This window comes from Miscanthus floridulus, chromosome 8 (assembly GCF_019320115.1).
Source record: "Miscanthus floridulus cultivar M001 chromosome 8, ASM1932011v1, whole genome shotgun sequence".
Lineage (NCBI taxonomy): Eukaryota > Viridiplantae > Streptophyta > Magnoliopsida > Poales > Poaceae > Miscanthus > Miscanthus floridulus.
In genome coordinates this window covers 14,874,608-14,894,625 of record NC_089587.1, presented here as the reverse complement: position 1 = coordinate 14,894,625, position 20,018 = coordinate 14,874,608, and the positions used below count along the sequence as shown (strand labels likewise).

At 48.7% G+C, this 20,018-nt stretch overlaps 1 protein-coding gene across 1 annotated transcript; it reads left to right on the top strand.

Moving 5' to 3' along the window:
* The first annotated feature begins 2,504 nt into the window (after positions 1-2,504).
* LOC136475811 (cation-transporting ATPase HMA5-like) lies at positions 2,505-7,770 on the top strand. Its single transcript, XM_066473434.1, has 9 exons — positions 2,505-2,865; positions 3,590-4,204; positions 4,343-4,772; positions 5,000-5,325; positions 5,738-5,796; positions 5,881-6,223; positions 6,338-6,538; positions 6,650-6,907; positions 7,009-7,770. Exons 1-9 carry the CDS (start codon positions 2,581-2,583, stop codon positions 7,483-7,485), a joined length of 2,994 nt encoding a protein of 997 aa, XP_066329531.1. The 5' UTR covers positions 2,505-2,580; the 3' UTR covers positions 7,486-7,770.
* Positions 7,771-20,018: the final 12,248 nt, after the last annotated feature.

The window sequence follows — 20,018 nt, the reverse complement described above, 5'->3', positions numbered from 1 at the left end:
AAATTAAAAAAGGACATGCATCTCAATTTTTTTGAACGTATATAAATAAAATATATAATGGATAAACATCTCAATCGCACGCGATGCCCTCGTGGTCTCAAGTAGAGCCGGGACGGGCCGTGCCATTCGAGGGCGGATCAAGGCACGATTTTTTGACATGACACGAAGCATGGCACGGTACAAAATATTTTGGGTCATGCCAGCACGACACGCACACGAGGGTACAATAGCTGTGTCCACGATCTCGGCACGGCGGGCTACGTGGTCCAGCCCGTATTTTGGGCCGTGCTTGGGTCAGCACGGCACGAAAATGGCACGTAGACAATTTTACGACTATATAATGCAATTTTCTAGTATTTACTATACTATCTCTCATCTAATTCTCGAATAGATTATAAAAATAATTAAAACTTTCATAAAAATAGTACACACGAATATATATATTTCATATCACGAGCGGAAAAAAAGAAAACTAGTAGATATATTTTGAGGGTCGTGCTTGGCCGGCACGACTTGAAGATGTGCCGACGTACCACGGGCCATGCTTGAGCCGAAGAAAAAATTTACTGTGCCATATCGGCACTGCCCGATGTGCCTCCCGTACCTAGAGAACGCGACCCAAAGCAGCACGAAGCGAGAGGGCCGTGGTGTGCTGTGCCGGCCTGGCCTGGCTAAGTCCCACCTCTAGTCTCAAGGAAACAGCCTCACACAGATCCGGGGACCGTCGTTGTACGTGATCTGCTGACCACTGCCCAAAACCAAAAGGCCACCATGGACACGGCATGGCCGGCCCAGCAGGGCCGTCCCTGTGGGAGTGCGGCCGGTGCGACCGAACAGGGCCTCTGTTTTACAAGGGGCCTCAATTTTTCAGTGATGCAGCCGAGTTCCACAATTCGTTGGCCTAAATCTTTGTTTTCTCTCTCTAATTCCCTGGTGCATTGAGCCATTGACAAGGCCGGATTCCCTTCGCCATTATTTATCTTCGTTGCGCATCTCCCAATAAATCATCAATAGCAGAACTAGTGAATTGGCCTATTTTGTTGTTAGATGTGTATGTTTATCGGCATTTGAGTATTGTTTAAATCTTTCATTTTTTCATACCTGTGCATCAATTGGTTTCCAAAATCTAGGTCATGTCTTCTATAAATCAGTCTAAACAGATATAATTATGGTTACTAAAGTGACATGTTGAAAAAAAATTATTATGAGTCTATCATCGAAAATTACATTAAGAAACACGAAAAGAATAACATTGTTCAAGTAAAGCTTATGCAATTAAGATTAAATAGGTATGATTATTAATGTATCATGTTGCTATGTAGTATGTACTATATTATAACATATATATTATTTTATTATTCTATTTGCTAATTTAATAGGCCTCGCTTCAGAAGTTCGTACAGGGCCTCGGTTTATGTCGGGACGGCCCTGGGCCCAGAGGACTTGCATCCCGCGCGTGAGGCGAGGCGAGGCGTGAACATGCTCGGCCGCCCCCGGCGCGCGTGAGATGGAAACAACGTATCCGTCCGCACCTGCCAGGCTGCCACATCGTTTTCAGATCTCAGTGCGCTTGCACGGTTGCACCAAGAATGTTTTGTTTCTTCTCGGAGACTCGGACTGACCGTGCCGCCGCGTCGGCCGGCTCCCCGTGAGTCCCAAATCTCTTTTCCCTTGTACTCCACGCCGTTGGGAGATTATATTGACCAAGTCGACATCTCGCTCTCAATTGTCCATACAACCAGCGTGAACGAACGAATAGATGAATGTAAATATGCCATCCTTAAAAATAAATTCAAGAAGATACAAGTCTCTAAAAAATATTAAGACTCTGTTACAAATTGTAAGTTGTCCTGATTTTTCTAGATATTTTTTATACATCTAAATATAAACTAAATCTAGATAAATAGTAAAAATTGTTTGAGTATTTAGCAAAGTCATAATAACCTATAATTTAAAACAAAGGGAGTATTTTTGTAAACGAAAAAGTGTTTGTGGCACATACCATCTCAATATGGCCATTTTTTGTCTTATGAAACAATCTACTCTATCAACTTATCGAGAAGTTAAACACTATCGATTTTGATCAAATATATATAAGAAAAATATTAATATTTATAGTACATAATTAGTATTATTAAATAAGTCGTTAATACATTTTTATAATAAATATTTTGGAAGATACAAATGTTACTGATACTTTCTATAAATCTAGCTAAATTTAAAAATGTTTGATCACCACGAGTACGGTAGCGGTACATGTTTCAAAAATCTTGATAAGTCCATGCATTTGAATCGGCGTGACAAACAAGGGAAAGAAAAAGGACGTTCTTCCAAGTGTAAACGGCTGAATGCCGTCCACGACGACGCCTACCTACGGCTACCTACCAATTCTTCAGCATCAAGTCAATCCCGCAGCATTTGCAGAAACCCCCTTGGAATTCACGCTCAAATTGGAATAACCCCCTAGGTAAGTCGTCTCCTCCCACATCATTGCGCGTCCCACCTCCCCTGCCCCACGATTTCCGCGCTCCCCTCCCGTCTTCCGAACATTTCCCCCCCGCCTCCCCGTCGCCGACGCCCATGGCCCACCTCCAGCTCACGGCGCTCGCCGGCGGCGCCGACGACGAGATGGAGGAGGTCGCGCTGCTGGGCTCCTACGACGAGGAGGCCGGGGTGGGGACGGAGGGGGAGGACCAGGCGGAGGCCGGCATGCGCCGGGTGCAGGTGCGCGTCACCGGCATGACGTGCTCCGCGTGCACGGGCGCCGTCGAGGCCGCGCTCTCTGCCCACCGCGGCGTGCGCCGCGCCGCCGTGTCGCTGCTCCAGAACCGTGCCCACGTCGTCTTCGACCCCGCGCTCGCCAAGGTCCGTCGGCTGGCCCCGTGATCCATCCCCTCTCCTTCCTCCGTTCATCCCGCGCGCCCTCTCGATGGATGGTTTTTTTCTTCCTAGCTCTGTGCGCTACAAATTCTGTGCAGTTCTGCCGCTGTGTTGCGTTGCGCTGGGGAATTGAGGAGCTTGGGGCGGGAAATTGAACTGCGGCCTGTTGGTTAGGGTGGTTAGTATAGGAGATGTACATGTCTGCTTAGCTCCTCTTCATTTAGAGGAACTTCAGAAGTACTCCGTACGTAACTCGGTAACCGTTTGAATTTCTTCTGTCTTTTCTTCTGGTTGAAGCTGGTTCATTGAATTCTGTGGACCTGCAGATTGGTGTCGATTTTTATTTTTATTAGTTGATGTCGTTGGAGAAATGTTTCTTGTGTTTGGAAGCTTTATCAGTGGGATCGATGCCCATGCAAATCGCAGCCCCTCTTAACAGGGATGCTGAGAGATTTTTGAAATTTCGATTGACAATTCCCTAGGAGAGTTTAATGTGATTAACTAATATTATAGCAGGCAGCAAGCAATCTCCAGCTAAAATAGATGTTTGTCATTTTAAATAGAGCCACTATTTGACACGTTGCTAGTCTGCAACCATTACCTAGCAACTCATTTCCTTTTACTTTGTCTCTGCAAGGGCCCCAACAGGAAGTTTTCTACTCAAGATTTATTTGTCCCTTTTTTAATGTTTAAAGCTTGTTGTATGCAGGACGATGACATTGTAGAAGCAATAGAAGATGCTGGGTTCGAAGCAGAAATTCTTCCCGACTCTACTGTTTCTCAGCCAAAATCGCAGAAGACTTTGTCAGGCCAATTTAGGATAGGGGGAATGACTTGCGCTGCATGTGTGAACTCGGTTGAGGGGATCTTAAAAAAATTGCCAGGTGTAAAAAGAGCAGTTGTTGCATTAGCAACCTCATTGGGCGAAGTTGAATATGATCCTTCTGCCATTAGCAAAGATGAAATTGTTCAGGCCATTGAGGATGCTGGTTTTGATGCTGCGCTGTTGCGAAGTAGCGAGCAAGACAAGGTCTTATTAAGTGTCACGGGGTTGCATTTTGAGGTAGATGTAGATGTATTGCATGATATCCTGAAAAAAATGGAAGGGTTGCGACAGTTTGGTGTAAATTTTGCAAACTCAGAAGTTGACATTGTATTTGACCCTGAAGTAGTTGGTTTGAGACAGATTGTAGATACCATTGAGATGGAAAGCAACAATAGACTGAAAGCACATGTACAGAATCCATATATACAATCCGCTTCAAATGATGCACAGGAGGCCTCTAAGACGCTTCATCTTCTTCGCTTTAGTTTATTCCTAAGTGTAAGTTTAGTTTCCCCTGCTATCCTAAAGATTTAATTATGTAGCTTTGATGATTATTTCGAATTTTCGATGCTATACATACTGTTTGACAGTGTGTGTTACTTGCGTACTGACTCTCCGCTCATTTCCTTGCACCAGATTCCTGTATTTTTCATCCGCATGGTATGCCCTCGCATACCTCTGATTAGTTCATTCCTACTCATGCACTTTGGGCCATTTCGTATAGGAGATCTGTTGAAGTGGATTCTGGTGACCATGGTACAGTTTGTTGTTGGCAAACGATTCTATGTTGCAGCTTATAGGGCCCTAAGACATGGCTCTACAAATATGGATGTCTTAGTTGTTATTGGCACTACTGCTTCATATGTCTACTCTGTTTGTGCACTTCTTTATGGGGCATTCACTGGATTTCATCCTCCAATATATTTTGAGACGAGTGCAATGATAATTACATTTGTGCTATTTGGGAAGTATCTTGAGGTGCTTGCAAAAGGAAAGACATCAGATGCTATCAAGAAGCTTGTAGAGCTTGCTCCTGCTACAGCTCTTCTACTTCTGAAGGACAAAGGTATCTGATCCGAACTATGCAACCACCTGCAGTAATAACAATTAGCAGTTCTAGAAAGCTTATAGAAGTAATCTTCATATGGTAAACCTTAATCTTCTTCTTGGTGGTGCATTCCATCTTAACTGGTTGCTTAGAGTAGCCTTCTGCACATAGTCTTTAGGGCATTTTCTCTTTCTTTTTTTCTGTTAGTTGTACACATAAACTCAGAATATTTTCCTCAAATACAGAGGGAAAATATTCAGGAGAGAAGGAAATTGACGCGTCGTTGGTACAACCTGGTGATGCCTTAAAAGTGCTTCCTGGTTCAAAGGTTCCTGCAGATGGTATCGTCATTTGGGGTACAAGTCATGTCAATGAGAGTATGGTAACTGGTGAATCTGTACCAATCTCCAAGGAAGTATCCAGTCTAGTAATTGGAGGCACAATGAACTTGCATGGTACTCTTCATATACAAGCGACTAAAGTAGGATCTGGGACAGTTTTGAGCCAGATAATTTCTCTTGTTGAAACTGCCCAGATGTCTAAGGCCCCTATTCAGAAATTTGCTGATTATGTAAGTACACTTATCAATTCCTTAGCTTATAAAAATAGTCTCTTAACTCCATATTGTAATCTTAAATCTGCAAAGCATTGTTTTGGGCAACTTAAATCTGCTATGTTGCTATTATTGGTTAAACATTGACTCTGCCTTTTCTATTTAAAGTGTCTTGTAGAGAAAATTAAATCATTTATGGCAGACTTTACATTTGTTTGATGGTTACCTGGCATGACCCGGTTGATTTTTTTTTTCATCTTCTTCTAAATTCTTATAGAGCACCTTTCTTACATTCATATTTTTTTTGTTAAAAAATCTTGGATATACCAGAGCACACATGACATAAATCCTTGATATGCAGTGGCCTTTTGCTTTATTATGAACACCTATAATTGCATGCCCCTTTTGTGCTGACATTACCTCATTTCAGGTAGCTAGCATTTTCGTTCCTATTGTCATCACCCTGTCCTTCTTGACATTTCTTGCATGGTAAGTTTCAACATCTCTGGGGTCAGTATTGTGGGTATAAATTTATTTTTTAAGTTTCTGACTCGTGCATTATTGACTTTCTAGGTTTCTATGTGGATGGTTGGGAGCATATCCAAACTCATGGTCTGCTGAAAGTAGCAATTGCTTTGTTTTCTCCCTCATGTTCTCCATATCTGTTGTGGTGATTGCTTGTCCATGTGCTCTTGGTCTGGCAACCCCAACTGCTGTTATGGTAGCAACTGGAGTTGGGGCTAGTCACGGAGTACTTGTAAAGGGCGGAGATGCCCTGGAGAGAGCTCAGAATGTGAAATATGTTATTTTCGACAAGACCGGAACACTGACCCAAGGAAAGGCTACTGTAACAACAGCAAAGAGTTTTTCAGGAATGGATCTGGGGGACTTTCTCACATTGGTAGCATCTGCAGAGGTGAGGTGAACAAAAAGGAAAAAAAAAACTGTACTCTTGCATTACTTTCCTATGATGCTTCCAGCAAAGTGCCAAGCTGTAACTGCTAAACTTATTTTGGTTTTTGTAATTTAGGCAAGCAGCGAGCATCCACTTGCAAAAGCTATCTTGGATTATGCATTTCATTTCCATTTCTTCGGCAAACTTCCCCCAGCAAAAGACAACATTAATAGAAGAAAAGAAGAGATACTTTCTCAGCGGCTTCTGGAAGTCGCAGACTTTTCTGCCCTGCCTGGCAAAGGGATTCAATGTTGGATCAATGGGAAGAAAATTTTGGTGAGTTGGAGAATATAGCTTTGCTTTTACTTTGCCCCTTCAAATAATTGGAGGATGGACTTGATTTATAACAAGTAAATATGACATGTTGATGCTTAAATACTTATGCAGGTAGGGAATCGAGCCTTGATAACTGAAAATGGGGTAAACATTCCTGAAGAAGCTGAATGTTTCTTGGTAGACATGGAGCTGAATGCAAAAACTGGTATTCTTGTAGCATACGATGGTGACTTCATTGGCTTGATTATGATAACCGATCCTTTGAAAAGGGAGGCTGCTGTGGTTATACAAGGTCTAAAAAAGATGGGTGTTCATCCAGTTATGGTCACTGGGGACAACTGGAGGACTGCACGAGCAGTTGCAAAGGAGGTCAGTTTTAGTTGCCAACAGTAGTTTAAGCAACTTACACCAGAACATTTATTAACGTGCTGGTATGAAATGTGAAATCCTGAAATTATGGGTTTCTGCAGGTTGGCATTGACGACGTGAGAGCCGAGGTTATGCCAGCCGGAAAAGCCGATGTAGTCCGCTCTCTGCAAAAGGATGGCAGTGTTGTCGCAATGGTCGGAGATGGCATCAACGACTCGCCTGCCCTGGCTGCCGCTGATGTCGGTATGGCCATCGGTGCAGGCACTGACATTGCTATTGAGGCGGCTGACTATGTGCTCGTTCGGAACAACCTGGAGGATGTGATCACAGCTATTGACCTCTCAAGGAAGACATTCAGCCGGATCCGGTGGAACTACTTCTTTGCCATGGCGTACAACGTGATCGCCATCCCCGTGGCTGCTGGCGCGCTGTTTCCCTTCACCGGGCTCCAGATGCCACCTTGGCTGGCTGGCGCGTGCATGGCATTCTCGTCCGTCAGCGTGGTGTGTTCGTCGCTGCTGCTGAGGAGGTATAGGAAACCGAGGCTCACCACCGTGCTTCAGATAACAGTGGAATAGTTTTTTTTTTTTTGGCATTTTGTTGTATCACTTCATCGTAGAGAAATAGAAATTGTCCCCGACAACGTGAATGTTGGTGTGGTGCAGTTTTGAGGATCAAATACTTGTACATATCTAACAGTTTGCAATTGCAACCGAGTTGTACATGTTAACTGCGGGAGGATTTCAGGTGCTTAAGGGCCAATTTAGTGTGTTTGGTAGGGCTTTGAGCCGTGAAAAAAAAGTTGTGAGCTGTGCTACGAGCTTTTGTGCCGTGGAAAAACTATAAAGCTGTCTGAGTGAAACAAGTATAAAATATAATTTTCTCTATATTCCTTAAAACGGTTGTGAACAACTCTTTATTCTCACCCATTTCAAAAAGCAGGAATGAGTAACTCAAAAGCCAAAATTAGAGTTCAAGTGCTTCTAAAACTATACAACACGAAAGCATGCCTACTTCGACCTCTTCTCCTCGCGCACCTGTAGTTGGAGGGACTTCAGCAACGTGCACCGCACAGGGTCCTTCCTTATGGGTGTCGCGAAGGCTCGGACGGGGGGAGGTTGATGTTGCTTCTTCCGCAGCACCAGGGGCCTGCATCGTATCTGCCCCCGTCACATGATGACTTGGGTCAGATCCCTTGGGCCCCTTTGTAGCTTAAGCGGTCTTCGTCGCCGTATACATGTAATCGCCACGGGCCGCACCTGTATGTCAATGAAACGACTTGTATCACTGTCTTTATGTTTGAGTCGTGTTTGGGTCGTCGAGTTCCCTGTGGGGGATGAGTTGCACAGCGCTGGTCTCCCAGGCCAAGAGCGCCGCGCTCGTGCTGCTAGCAGGTGAGTCCGTAAGAGCCAAGTTTTTGGTCGACCGATCATTGGTGGGGGTGACTCACGGTTTCTCGACCAAGCCACCCGCTTGGTTCCCGAGCTCGGTCGGCCCGAGTTTGGGGGCTCACTGCCTCCCTTCGCTGGGTCACCGGGAGCGGCTCCAGATCACCAATCCTAGTGACAACAGACACGGGGACAACAATGTTCTCCAATAGAATATTGTAGTGACAACATCTAGTGGAAAGTGCAATGTCACTAAAATATCACGATGAAGGCCTGCATGCATCGCACGGGGCCACAGAAGCCAGCAACATTGTGAAACCACTACAATATCATGATGAAGGCCTCACCAAATGCCATCAAGTGGAAAGAAGACAACCACAAGGATCTATGGAATTGGTGGAAATTTCTCTCAAATTTGCATGTGTGATTATATAACTAACAACATTACATAGACATTCAACTCATGGGCCAGGAAGGAGAAAGCACAACTTGTCATCCAACTGATTGACAAAGTCAGGAAGATGATAATGGGGGAGTTTGACATCAGGAAGGGGTTAGCCAACAAGTTGCATGATAAGATCGTACCCCAAAGGAGGAAGGACCTCAATGCCAGGAGAAAAAATTCCTAAGTATGCCATTCACAAAGGCCACAGTAACACTGCAGAGATCCAGGGGAACACAAAGGAGAATTCTAGAGGAATTTGGATGGTTTGGAGGAATACTGAAGGAATTTGTGAGAGAAAAACACTGTTCCAGATGAAAAAAGAAGCGGATCAAGCCAGGTTTAAGGGCACGCGAACGGGGCCTATAGATGTACATTCTTGAAATTCGAGATCTGTATTTTTTAAATGGACTCAAAAGGAGACACTTCCTATACGTACTAAAGTTGTTGTGCTCGACGAGATCTAAAACTTTATGGCTGGTTGTTTCTAGATAAAATATTTAATACAAGTTTTTTAAAGTTAACATAAAAATATAGCATTCTATTTTCAGTCACAAGTGGACGTGTGGTATAGCCGTACAAAGAGAACGTGGAATTCACCAACAACCGCCCACTTATATAAAAAAAATATATTGCCTTCAAATTTGCAGTGAATTTTATTAACATTCATGTCTTCAACTAAGTTTATTAGGAAAATATATTTGAAACTACTATTTTTATATAATTTTGATAAAGTTTAGGTTTTTTATTTTCTGAAATGTGAAAATTACAATTGATTAAGACACAAGGAGTAGTGCATAGAAGTTAGGTCAAATCAATTTGTTTTAATAGTGCTTCGATTTTATTTATTTGTACATATTCTTGTAGTATTGACGGACGAGTATAGAGCAGTACTGTAAAAGGGTCTTTTGACCGCTGCATAAACAGATTGATAAGCTGGCTATTTTAAATTTATTACGAGAGAAAAATATTGCTCTACCTGATAAGTTAAAGTTCAAGCGAAAAGGATGAGAGCCATAAATAACTTCTGACTACTGGGTTTTTTTTTTACAACAAGACTACAGGCTTCATCCATTCATACCAGCGCTGGTTGCTACTTGCTAGTGTCTCTGCAAGACCTACGGGCTAGGGGCATGCTGCAATACTTTTGGGGGCTCTAGGGCTATGGATCGAACATGCATGCGGGAGATGCATTAACCAGCCCTCCTTTAAAGCTCACGTCAACTCCCACGGCGCTCCACGCCTCGATGATCTTTTGTCCAACGGCGCTTCCGGCATCCGAAGATTCAGGGGCGCATCCGGATGCACCTCGGTCATGTCCGAGTGTCCCGCCCCCTACGCACGAAATCATATTCGCTGCCCCACCTCGGTCATGTCCGAGTGTCCCGCCCCCTACGCATGAAATCATATTCGCCGCCCCATAGAACAGTAGACTCGTTTCAATTCTGACCAAAACAATGGAGCACCTAGCACCTCGAGTCCGTCCGACTCGGGCGTCACTCGCTAGTTGATGGCATGGAAGGTTCCATGGAACCCGACCACCTCGAAGGTAAGGGTCTCCATCCTACAATTGGACGGATCCCCGAAGGTGACGGGCAGATCGATCTACTCAAGTGGCACGGCCTGCTTTCCAGGCACGATGCCGTGGAAAGGCGCTTCGGCCGGTCGGATGTGCGATCGGTTGATGCCCATGGCGTCGAGTGTTTCGGCGTACATGATGTTGAGGCCGTTACCTCCATCCATCAGTACCTTGGTGAGCCGCTTCGTGCCGATGATCGGGTCAACCACGAGCGGATATCTCCCCGGTTGCGGGACGCTCTCCGGGTGATCGGTCCGACCAAAGGTTATGGCGGACTCCGACCATCGGAGGAAGGCAGGTGCGGCTGGCTCGGCCGCATAGACCTCGCGGTGCGTAAGCTTCTGGCGGCGCTTGGAGTCATAGGCCGCCGACCCTCCGAAGATCATGAGGCAGTCGTCCAGTGTCGGAAAGCCGCCGTCATTCCCCTCGGCAACGTCTGCGGTCAGCTTGGGGTCCCCCCTGTGCTCCCCCTTGTTGCAGCCTCCGTACAAGAACCGTTTCATGAGGCCGCAGTCCTTGTAGAGATACTTGATGGGGAAGGCTTGGTTCGGGCATGGCCCTTCGAGCAGCTTCTCGAAGTGGTTCGGGGTACCCTCTGCGGGCTTTTGACCCTCCTTGCGGTCGGCGGCGGCCACGAGCGAGCCCTCATGCCGCTGCTTGTTCTTCTTCTTGCTGGGGCGGTTGGAGGCGCCTTCGTCAGCGTCCTCGTCCCGCTTCGCCTTGGCCTTGAGGTGATCGAAGATCGCCCCGACCACCTCCTCGCCCGAGGCGTGGCTGGTGGCGATATTGAGGAGCTCCTTGGTGGTTCGCGGGCCCTTACATCCTAGCTTATGGACCAAGGACTCGCAGGTGGTCCCAGATAGGAAAGCTCCTATGATGTCGGCGTCGGCGACGTTAGGCAGCTCATTGCACTACCGCGAGAAGCACCAAATGTACCCACGAAGGGTTTCATCGGCCTTGTATTGGCAGTTTTTAAGATCCCATGGGTTCCCAGGACGCTTGTATGTGCCCTGGAAGTTTCCCATGAAGATCTCTTTCAGGCCCGCCCAACTTTGGATTCTGTTGGGCGGAAGGTGTTCCAACTATGTTCATGCTGAATCGGCCAGGAACAATGGAAGGTTACGGATAACGAAATCGTCATTATCTGCTCCACCGGCTTGGCAAGCAAGCCAATAATCCTCGAGCCATAGTCCGGGGTTTGTTTCCCCGGAGTACTTAGGGATGTTGATCGGCGGTCAGTACTGTGGTGGGAAGGCAGTGTTGAGGATGTGCCGACCGAAGGCCTGAGGTCCTGAAAGGCCGAGGCTCGAGCTTCGGTCCTCGCCGCTGTCGTAGCATCCACCATGACGAGGGTGGTAGACACGGCTATCCCCCTCCCTCGCATCGCCGCGGGCACACCTGCGGGCATCAAGGGTGTCATGAGCGTCATGGTGGCGGCCGAGACGCTCATGGACCGGGGCCGTGGTGCACGTCCTACCGCCTTGCGGCGCCTGGTGAACTGATTCATCCTTGTCGGGTCGCTTTGAGGGCGTGCGTTGGCTAGCGTCGAGCTCGTGTCATTGGGACAGTGAGCTCTCGGCCTGCTATGTCGCCGTACGCTCGAGTAGCGTGTGAATCTCGTGATGGACCCGACGATCCTCAGGTGTCGTGGGGCCCGGAAGCCCCCGGAGCAAGGCCGCCGCAGCAGTGATGTTCTGGCTTGCCCGGGCAAAGTGTGGGAGTGCTTCATCGTCCTCGATGATCCTCTAGTTCACGTCGCGGGCCATGGTGCACGCTCCCACCATCTCCGTGGTGCTCAAGCTCCACGCGTTCCTGCTCGAGCTGGAGTCGTGCTTCCTTAAGCTCTTGTGCTGGGCCTTCAGTTGTTCCACCCACAGGCGTGGTGGGGCCTATGCATCCCTCTCGACCTCGTCATTAAGGTCGTTCGTTGGGGTAGCCTCTTCCTCGTGGATGCTTTCGACGTATCCCTTGGGGGTACCTGCCATGAAACACTCATGAGAGGGGTGATGGCCCCCCTGCTGGAGTCAGAGGTGGAGGCCGACTCTGTTTCTCTCACGAGGAGGTCATGAAAAGATTCCATGACATATTCGGTTATCCCCACGAACTCGTCGTTCGCAGGGGATGGAGGCGTGCGTTATGCCACAAGGTGGCCAACGGTCTCTACGACGTTGCGGAGATCGAACAGGAGCGTTGTCGGGGTGTGCCGAATGAGGTATTCTGGAGAGAGCAGCTCTCCTCCGACAAGCTGCGCCATGACATTAGCGAACAAGAAGGTGAGGTGACGCAGGTCCTCCTAGGACGGTCGGGGTCCTAGGAAGGAACCGAGCTGGCGCTCTAACCTCCCGTAGTCGAAGCCGAGGAGCTAGTCGCTCCTAGGGTCGCAGGCCTCCGATGCGTGCTGCTGCAGCTCCTCAAGCGCCTCGGTGATCACGTCGAGGCCGATGAAGTGGAGAGGTTGGGCGGCTGTGGGAGCCTGCACCAGCTCCCCTTCCGTCGTGACGATGAAGTCCAGGTCCCCGAAATGCACATGCGCGCCCGGGACCCAGCTGACGTTGTGACTAGCCATCCGAGGCCTGGTGTGGATGTCGAGACACTCAAAAGGCCCCTACCTAGCGCACCAACTGTCGATGTTTCGAGTTACCACCAATGAGTAAATTTCTAGTATTGCGCGTCTGGCTCGGATTGTGTGCTTAGAGGACACGAGGTTTATACTAGTTTGGGCAGAACGTCCCTACGTCTAGTTCATCGCTGCTGCTCATGTTACTAGCACGAAAAATTTGCAGTAGGGGTTACAAACGGGCAAGAGATGGACATGTCCCAAGTCTCTGGTGGAAAGAGTGAATAGGTGTCGAGAGCTCGGTTGCTACTCAGCCGTGTGCTTGTGTTGCACTCTGATCGGTTCGAGGTTCAATGAGTTCATGATGGTTTGATCAGGTCTCGCCTGGATCGATGCAATGCCCTTCGTGGGGCGCCCTGCTTTTTCTTTTATAGGCCAAGGGAAAGCACGAGTTACAGTGGAGGAAAAGAGAAGAACGAGAGAGAGAGAGAGCCGAAGGACCTCAGGGTCGTCGGGTCCTTCTCCTTCAAGCGGGTCCTACCAACACTGTAGATGTCAATAGGGACGGCGCCACGTCGCGGTCTTATCCGTCACTGGCGCCATGTGCAGGCGTCGTCTGTCGGTCATGGCGCTCCACTCCGTCCTGGCGGACGTCGTGGTGAACCAACGTGCCTGTCAGTGTTTGTACGAGGGTTAGGCGGAACAGCACTGGTATGCCCGATGCTATTCCTGATGTGAATCCTTAGACATGGCCCGTCATGGCCATGGGTTACATCGGGACGTGTCGGTCTCTTCCTTGGCGTCAGAGTTTTGACCCAGGCCTATGCGCTCGGACCTGGAATGGATGGCGGCGGTATGGGACCTCATTGGGCGAGACAGAGCCCGCACCTGAGGGGTCGGGCGAGGCGGAGATCGCGGCCTCGGGGTCGGACGAGGTGGAGCATGTCCCAGTGTCCCCAGAGGTTGGGTGAGGCGTAGCCTATGGCCTCGGGGTCGGGCAAGGCGGAGCCTGTGACCTCGGGGTCAGGCGAGGTAGAGCCTTCCCCTAGAGGTCGGGCGAGGTCGAGACTGCGGCCTCAGGGTCGGGCAAGGCGGAGCCCTCCCCCAGAGGTCGGGTGAGACGGTGCCCTCGGCCTCGGTGTCGGGAGAGGCGGGGCCCGCGGCTAGAGGTCGAGCGAGGCGGAGACCGTGGCCTCATGGTCGGGTGAGACAGAGCCCATGACCTCGGTGTCGGGCGAGGCGGAGCCCTCCCCTAGGGGTCGGCCAAGGCGGAGCCCGCGGCCTTGATGTCGGGCGAGGCGGAGCCCTCCCCCAGGGGTCGGGGAGGCGGAGTCCGCGGCCTTAGTGTCGGGTGAAGCAGAGCCCGTGGCCTCGGTGTCGGGCGAGGCGGAGCCCTCCCCCAGAGGTCGAGCGAGGCGGAGCTTACGCGCCTGGGGGTCGGTTGGAGCTGTATTCGCGCTCTTGACTACTCGGATGAATCAATGTTGATGGCCATTAGCTCCTCCTCTTCGGGTACCCTAGTATTGGTCCCGACAGTTACATCGTCTTTGATTCCCATGCTTGTTCTTTATCCATTTTAGAGAGCATTCCTCATAGAATTCTTCATGAAGACATCCGAATTTTGGTGTTTGATATCGGTAATTTAAGGTTAGTATCTATGACTCATTTAAAGTGTAGCTAGTTTGCTTTGTTAGATTGCTTTTGATTCTTGTGATGGCTTAGTAATTGGTCTTTAGTTTCTTCATTTTAATTAGTGTAGCATAGAATACAATTGTTCATGAGGGCCACCAATTCGTGATGAACTAATGTGACACGTGTACTTTAATTCGAGGCTATTAGCTAGCATGCATTTAATTTTAGAATAGTTTGTTAGTTTGATTCTCTACTAAATGTGATTGTTTTATTGGAGGTTATTCACTTGTTTAAAATTATAGATGCTTTTTAATTTCATTCCACTCTATATGTCTGTCTCCGTGGGCTACCGAGGCCATTAACAAGCGCAGGTGTGCCTTTCTCTGGACTGGTGGTGATCAGGCCTTGGGGGCAATTGTTGAGTTGCTTGGCCATCACTTTGCCAGCCATGCGACCTTGGCGGGCTGGGGCTAATTGATTTGAGGCGATTTGGCATTTGCACTCAGGCTCAGTTGGGAGTGGTTTCAGAATTCAGAGAGGAGGGGACGGTCGCGCCTCGTCCTCGCTTCCAGCTGTCGAGGAGAAGGCGGTTCAGCTTGCCTTCTGGTTCTGGATCGACAGTTTGATTGTGGCCAATGTGTGCGTGTGCGTACATTCGCACCTGCGCTGTTTGCTATAGTCCCCAAAAGAGTTCACGGTCGTTTTGCAGTGGACGCTATACCCTGTTCGCTCGGCTATTAACCTGTATTTTTTCAGCTAATGAATAGTATTTTTTTCTCCCAACAAATCAATTAATAATACTTTCAGCTATGACTTATCAGCCAAACGAACAGGACATATGCTGATGATGCTTGGGTCCGTGATTTGGCTGGAGCACTTACGGTGCAGGTTCTGCTTGATTACCTGCACTGCGCTTGTAATGTGGTACGACGGGTCTAACTTTTAGAAGAAGGAGAATTTAACCATACAAATAACACGTTTTTTATGAGTGTCTTAGGTGGTTTTACAATTATGAATGGGCCTTTCTAGCAGAATGTTTTAAACTTCGATATTACGTAAAAGTAAAATTTGCCGCGGGACATCCTTAAAATGTGTCTTGTATTGGCAAAAAAACCACTTAAAAAAACTGTGTTGGCCAAAAGACATCCTTCAACATTGCTAATTGGCTGTAGGATACTAACCTTAGTATTATATTTGACCTTAACGGAGAACCACGCGAAATGACGAATGTGCCCTTGGCCTTTAATCCTCTTGCCGAAGAAGGGAAGCACGGATGTTCTCGTGAATCCGTTCGCTCGTCTCGCACGGTAAAAAACAACGCGCTGGCGGCGACGCGACGCACCTCTACGGCGCCCGCACCCGGCAGCGGCGGCGGCGGCGGCGGCGGTGCGCAGGCGTCCTTCCTCGGCGGTGACGTCTCCTGGCGGCGGCTGCGTGACGGCGGCGGTGCTCGATTCCTGCGGCGGCAAGCGGAGCAGCAGGTGCGCACCACTCGATCCTCAGTGAGCGGAGCAGCAGGGAGCCATATTCTTGGGCGTCTTCGCTACTGGGCTGCGCGACCCTACTCCACCATCCGAGAAGAGCGGTCCATCAGCCCTGTTGTTGATCGTTGGGAACAGCTCGTCCAGAGCTGCCACATGGCTCGACATAGTTCCATGCGAATATGACGTCGTATGTTCCCTTAGACGCGAACGAAACTGGAGGCACGCGATGCCCATCTTGTGCATGAGAAGTGCCTCGCCCCGCTTGAAGGTTGGTATGTGCGTCAGCCGCTGAAGGGCAATCCGTATGCTCCTGATTGGCAGGGTTGCCTCCTTTTGCCTTTGCCTTTGGCAAACTTATATGGTGATGGTCATCAGATGGTGTGTATTCAGCTGCAACTGCTTACAGGGCTCTCTTCGCTGGATCGTCGAGGCCGTTGGGAGCTAAGGAGCTATGGAAGGTCAGCGCTCCTGGGAGGGTTAAGCACTTCTTTTGGTTAGCTATGCATAAACGGTGTTGGACAGTTGCTCATCGTCGGCACCATGGACTGCAAGACTCCGATTCTTGCATTATCTGTGATCAGGCGTGATTCTTGCATTATCTGTGATCAGGCGACAGAGGAGATCGACCACCTGCTGCTAAGCTGCGTCTTCAGTCGGACAGTTTCGGTTGCTCAGCTCCATCGGAATAATGGGAAACCTTGCACCGCACGAACATTTCTGCTTCTGGTCTTGGTGGTGTTTCTCCCTCCTCTTCCTCGTCGCATGAAGATTTAGGACCCGTTTGGACGCTGGAATTTTGTGCGACTTGTACAGGAATTAGATCATTTTGAAGGGAATCACCAGAAAAAGTTTTATAGAGTACGTCCCAAAGGGTGCCTTAGAAGAACGAAAAGCTCGCACTTTTGACTGAAAGGAGAATTCGATGCTGAACTGCGTTTATAAACAAATTAAAGATGAAGCAAGAACCTGAAGCCTTGCAGGCGCAGGATCCTTGTAGAATTTGCTTCGCCATTAATTACTCGCAGCTCCGCACCAGGAAAAGACAAAAGGTACTTCACAACGTTGTCATCTTCCCGTTTATGGCCAAGAGCCACACCATCCCGCTAACTGACCTCATCGACTTGCTCCGACACCGCCACACCGGCAGCTGACCACCCCGTCACCTTCCACACTACCCCGCGCAACGTGGCATTCGTCCGCACCGCGCTGGCCGGCGCCGACAGTGTGGCTATCGTGGAGCTAGCGCTCGCCGCATGCGGAGTGTGTCGAGGCCCTCGACTCACTGTCCACCTTCCCAGCCTCCGTCGAGTCCGTCTTCTGCTGCGGCCGCAGTTCGAGGAGCCGCTCGCCACCTTGCGGCCTTTGTCAAGTCCGTCTCGCTGCTGCGGCCGCGGATCGAGGATGTGCTCGCCGCCTTGCGGCCCCCGCCAGCGCCGTTGTTGCCAACGTGTTCCTATATTGGGCGCACACGTCCTAGCTAGTCGACGAGACGCTAATGGCCGACGCGGAAGCCGTTGCGAGAAGACGATGGGCAGCGCCAGGACAAGTCCCGCGTTCGCATGGTTTCAGACTCTCAGTTGAGTTCGATCGTCATGTTGGTTTCGTTTATATCAGAGATGCATTAGATGCGGTTGACCTGACCTGGCCGATTACGTAACAAATCCATGCACGCATAGGAGTACAGGACCAAGGGAGTCACGTACGACATGTATTTTGACGGAGGGCCGCGAGCGGAGCGATACGAGGATGACCTTGGATATATTTTTTAGTCTGTACCTAACAACTATGTGTTTTATGTAGTTTTAACACATAAATTTTTTTGCACCATATAATTAAGATCCAACAGCCTTCCTCCTCCTTCTACCTCCAGCCTTCTTCTACCTCCAGACAATCACAAATCACAAGATCATATATGCACAGATCACAAGAAATAATTTTTTAATGGAAGGACGGCGGGACATGAGGGGCAAGCTCGCCGTAGCCGGTGATCACTGGTGAAAAAAGAGAGAGAAAATATATGTGTTTTTTTTCTCTAAAACACATGTACGTTGTATAGCATTTCTGTATTTTTTTTAGGCGTAGAGATTACCTGCCATGTTCATATGCGCTGAATTTTAGAGACTAGCGAGGTTAGAAACACATTGGCCCAGTACTGTGTAGTTAGGCCCTATTGGCCCAATACCAAAACACAAAAAATGGTGTAGGTATCCATTGGATCGGCTCATAAGAATTTGGTGTCAGCAAGTAGTGCTGAACAGTGTGGGTTGCGCTCCGGTAAACACAACCCAACACATGCACTACCCCAGTTATCGACATCACCGCCGGTTCAAAATCCGCCTTCACTGTCGGATTTTGAATCGGCAGTGGCATGTCGACAGTGATGCTCGCTGGCTACTGCTGCCGGTGCTTCACCCGGCAGTGATAAGATTTAGAAAAACAAAAAAAAAAAGCAATCCAACAAGCATGCTGGCTGGAGCATGCTCGTTGCCGGCACCATGCTCGCTGGCTACCGCCGCCACTACATCAAGCATTTCATCCCAGAAAAAAATTCATACATCACAAATAAAGGACGGATTCAACACATCAGAAAAAACTCATCCACAAATCGATTCGTACATCACAAACGAAGGAGAAGGGTTCAACACACTGAGACAACAACATGTGTACAAGCCAAGCAGAACAGGGAGTGCCGTGCTACTGAAAAACGATGGCATTAAAAAAAGAAAGAAAGAAAACGATAGCATTAGCCTACTATAAGCAACGAACAGAGACGAGCGGTTACTACATGTTGTAAGCAGCCACCCGGACCTTGCGCCGCACGAGCGTCGAGCGGACGAGCACCATGCGGCCAAGGAGGCCGGATCCGGCGGCGGGGAGGACGGATCTGAGCTCCTCCTCGCCCTCACCGCCGGATCCGGGCACACGCGAGCGGCGGCGGTGGCCCTCTCCCCACGGCGGCGCTCCTCCCCCTTCAACTCCGGCAGCGGCGTGGACTCCAACTCCGGTAGCGGCGTGGAGGCCGGATCCGGTGGCGTGGAGGTCGGATCCGGCCTCCCCACGGCAGCGCCCCTCCCCCTACTCCGACGGCGGCGTGGAGGCCGGATCCGGTGGTGTGGAGGCCGGATCTGGCCTCCCCACGACGGCGCTCCTCCCCCTTCATCTCTACGTCAACTCGGGCGGTGGCTGTGCTCGCACCGGTCCCCGCACGACCGCGCGGTGTGGTGTGGAGGCGTGTTGTTGCCATGGTCTGTCGGTGTGGTGTGGTGTGAGGAGGCGTGGTGTTGGGAGGGGGAGTTGGAGCGGCAGATGAGTTGGGAGGCGTGCGGAGTTAACGGGGATGAATAAAATTTTTGGGTCCGGAGTATGCATCAGTGCCGGTTCCCTAATTCAACCGACAGTAAATAGATATTACTGCCGGTTTGAATTAATAACCGGCAGTGATGTGGTCCTTCAGTGTCGGTTTTAGCCCAGCCTCAATTATTTTCTCGTTTTCAAGCTCGGAAGCGTACATCACTGTCGGTTCTCACGAATCTGACAGTGATGAAGCCGGTAGTGATATCTAAATCTGTAGTAGTGATGGCTAGACTTGCACGCATCGAGATCAACATCTACTTCATTCACGAGAATATCTACTTATCTATATTGACATTTAAAAAAATATTGTTATTCCTCCATCCAAATTAATATTTTAATAGACATGTCCATTCCACATATGCATATAATAAGTAGCATAAAGTAATATATATTGTACAAAGAGATATAGAGGTCGAGATATATATATATATAGACAGAGATAGAGAAACAGAGAAGAGTTTTTTTTAGATAATGGAAAAAGATTCCAGCCTCTACTTCACCAAAAGAGAGTACACAGAGAAGAGATAGAGATACATAGAGATAAAGAACCAGTGAAGGGATAGAGATAGAGATACATAGAGATAAAGATAAAGAAGTGGAGAAAAGATAGAAATTGAGATAGAGTGCATAACATAAATTTATTTGATATAACTACAAAACTGCTCATATATTTGA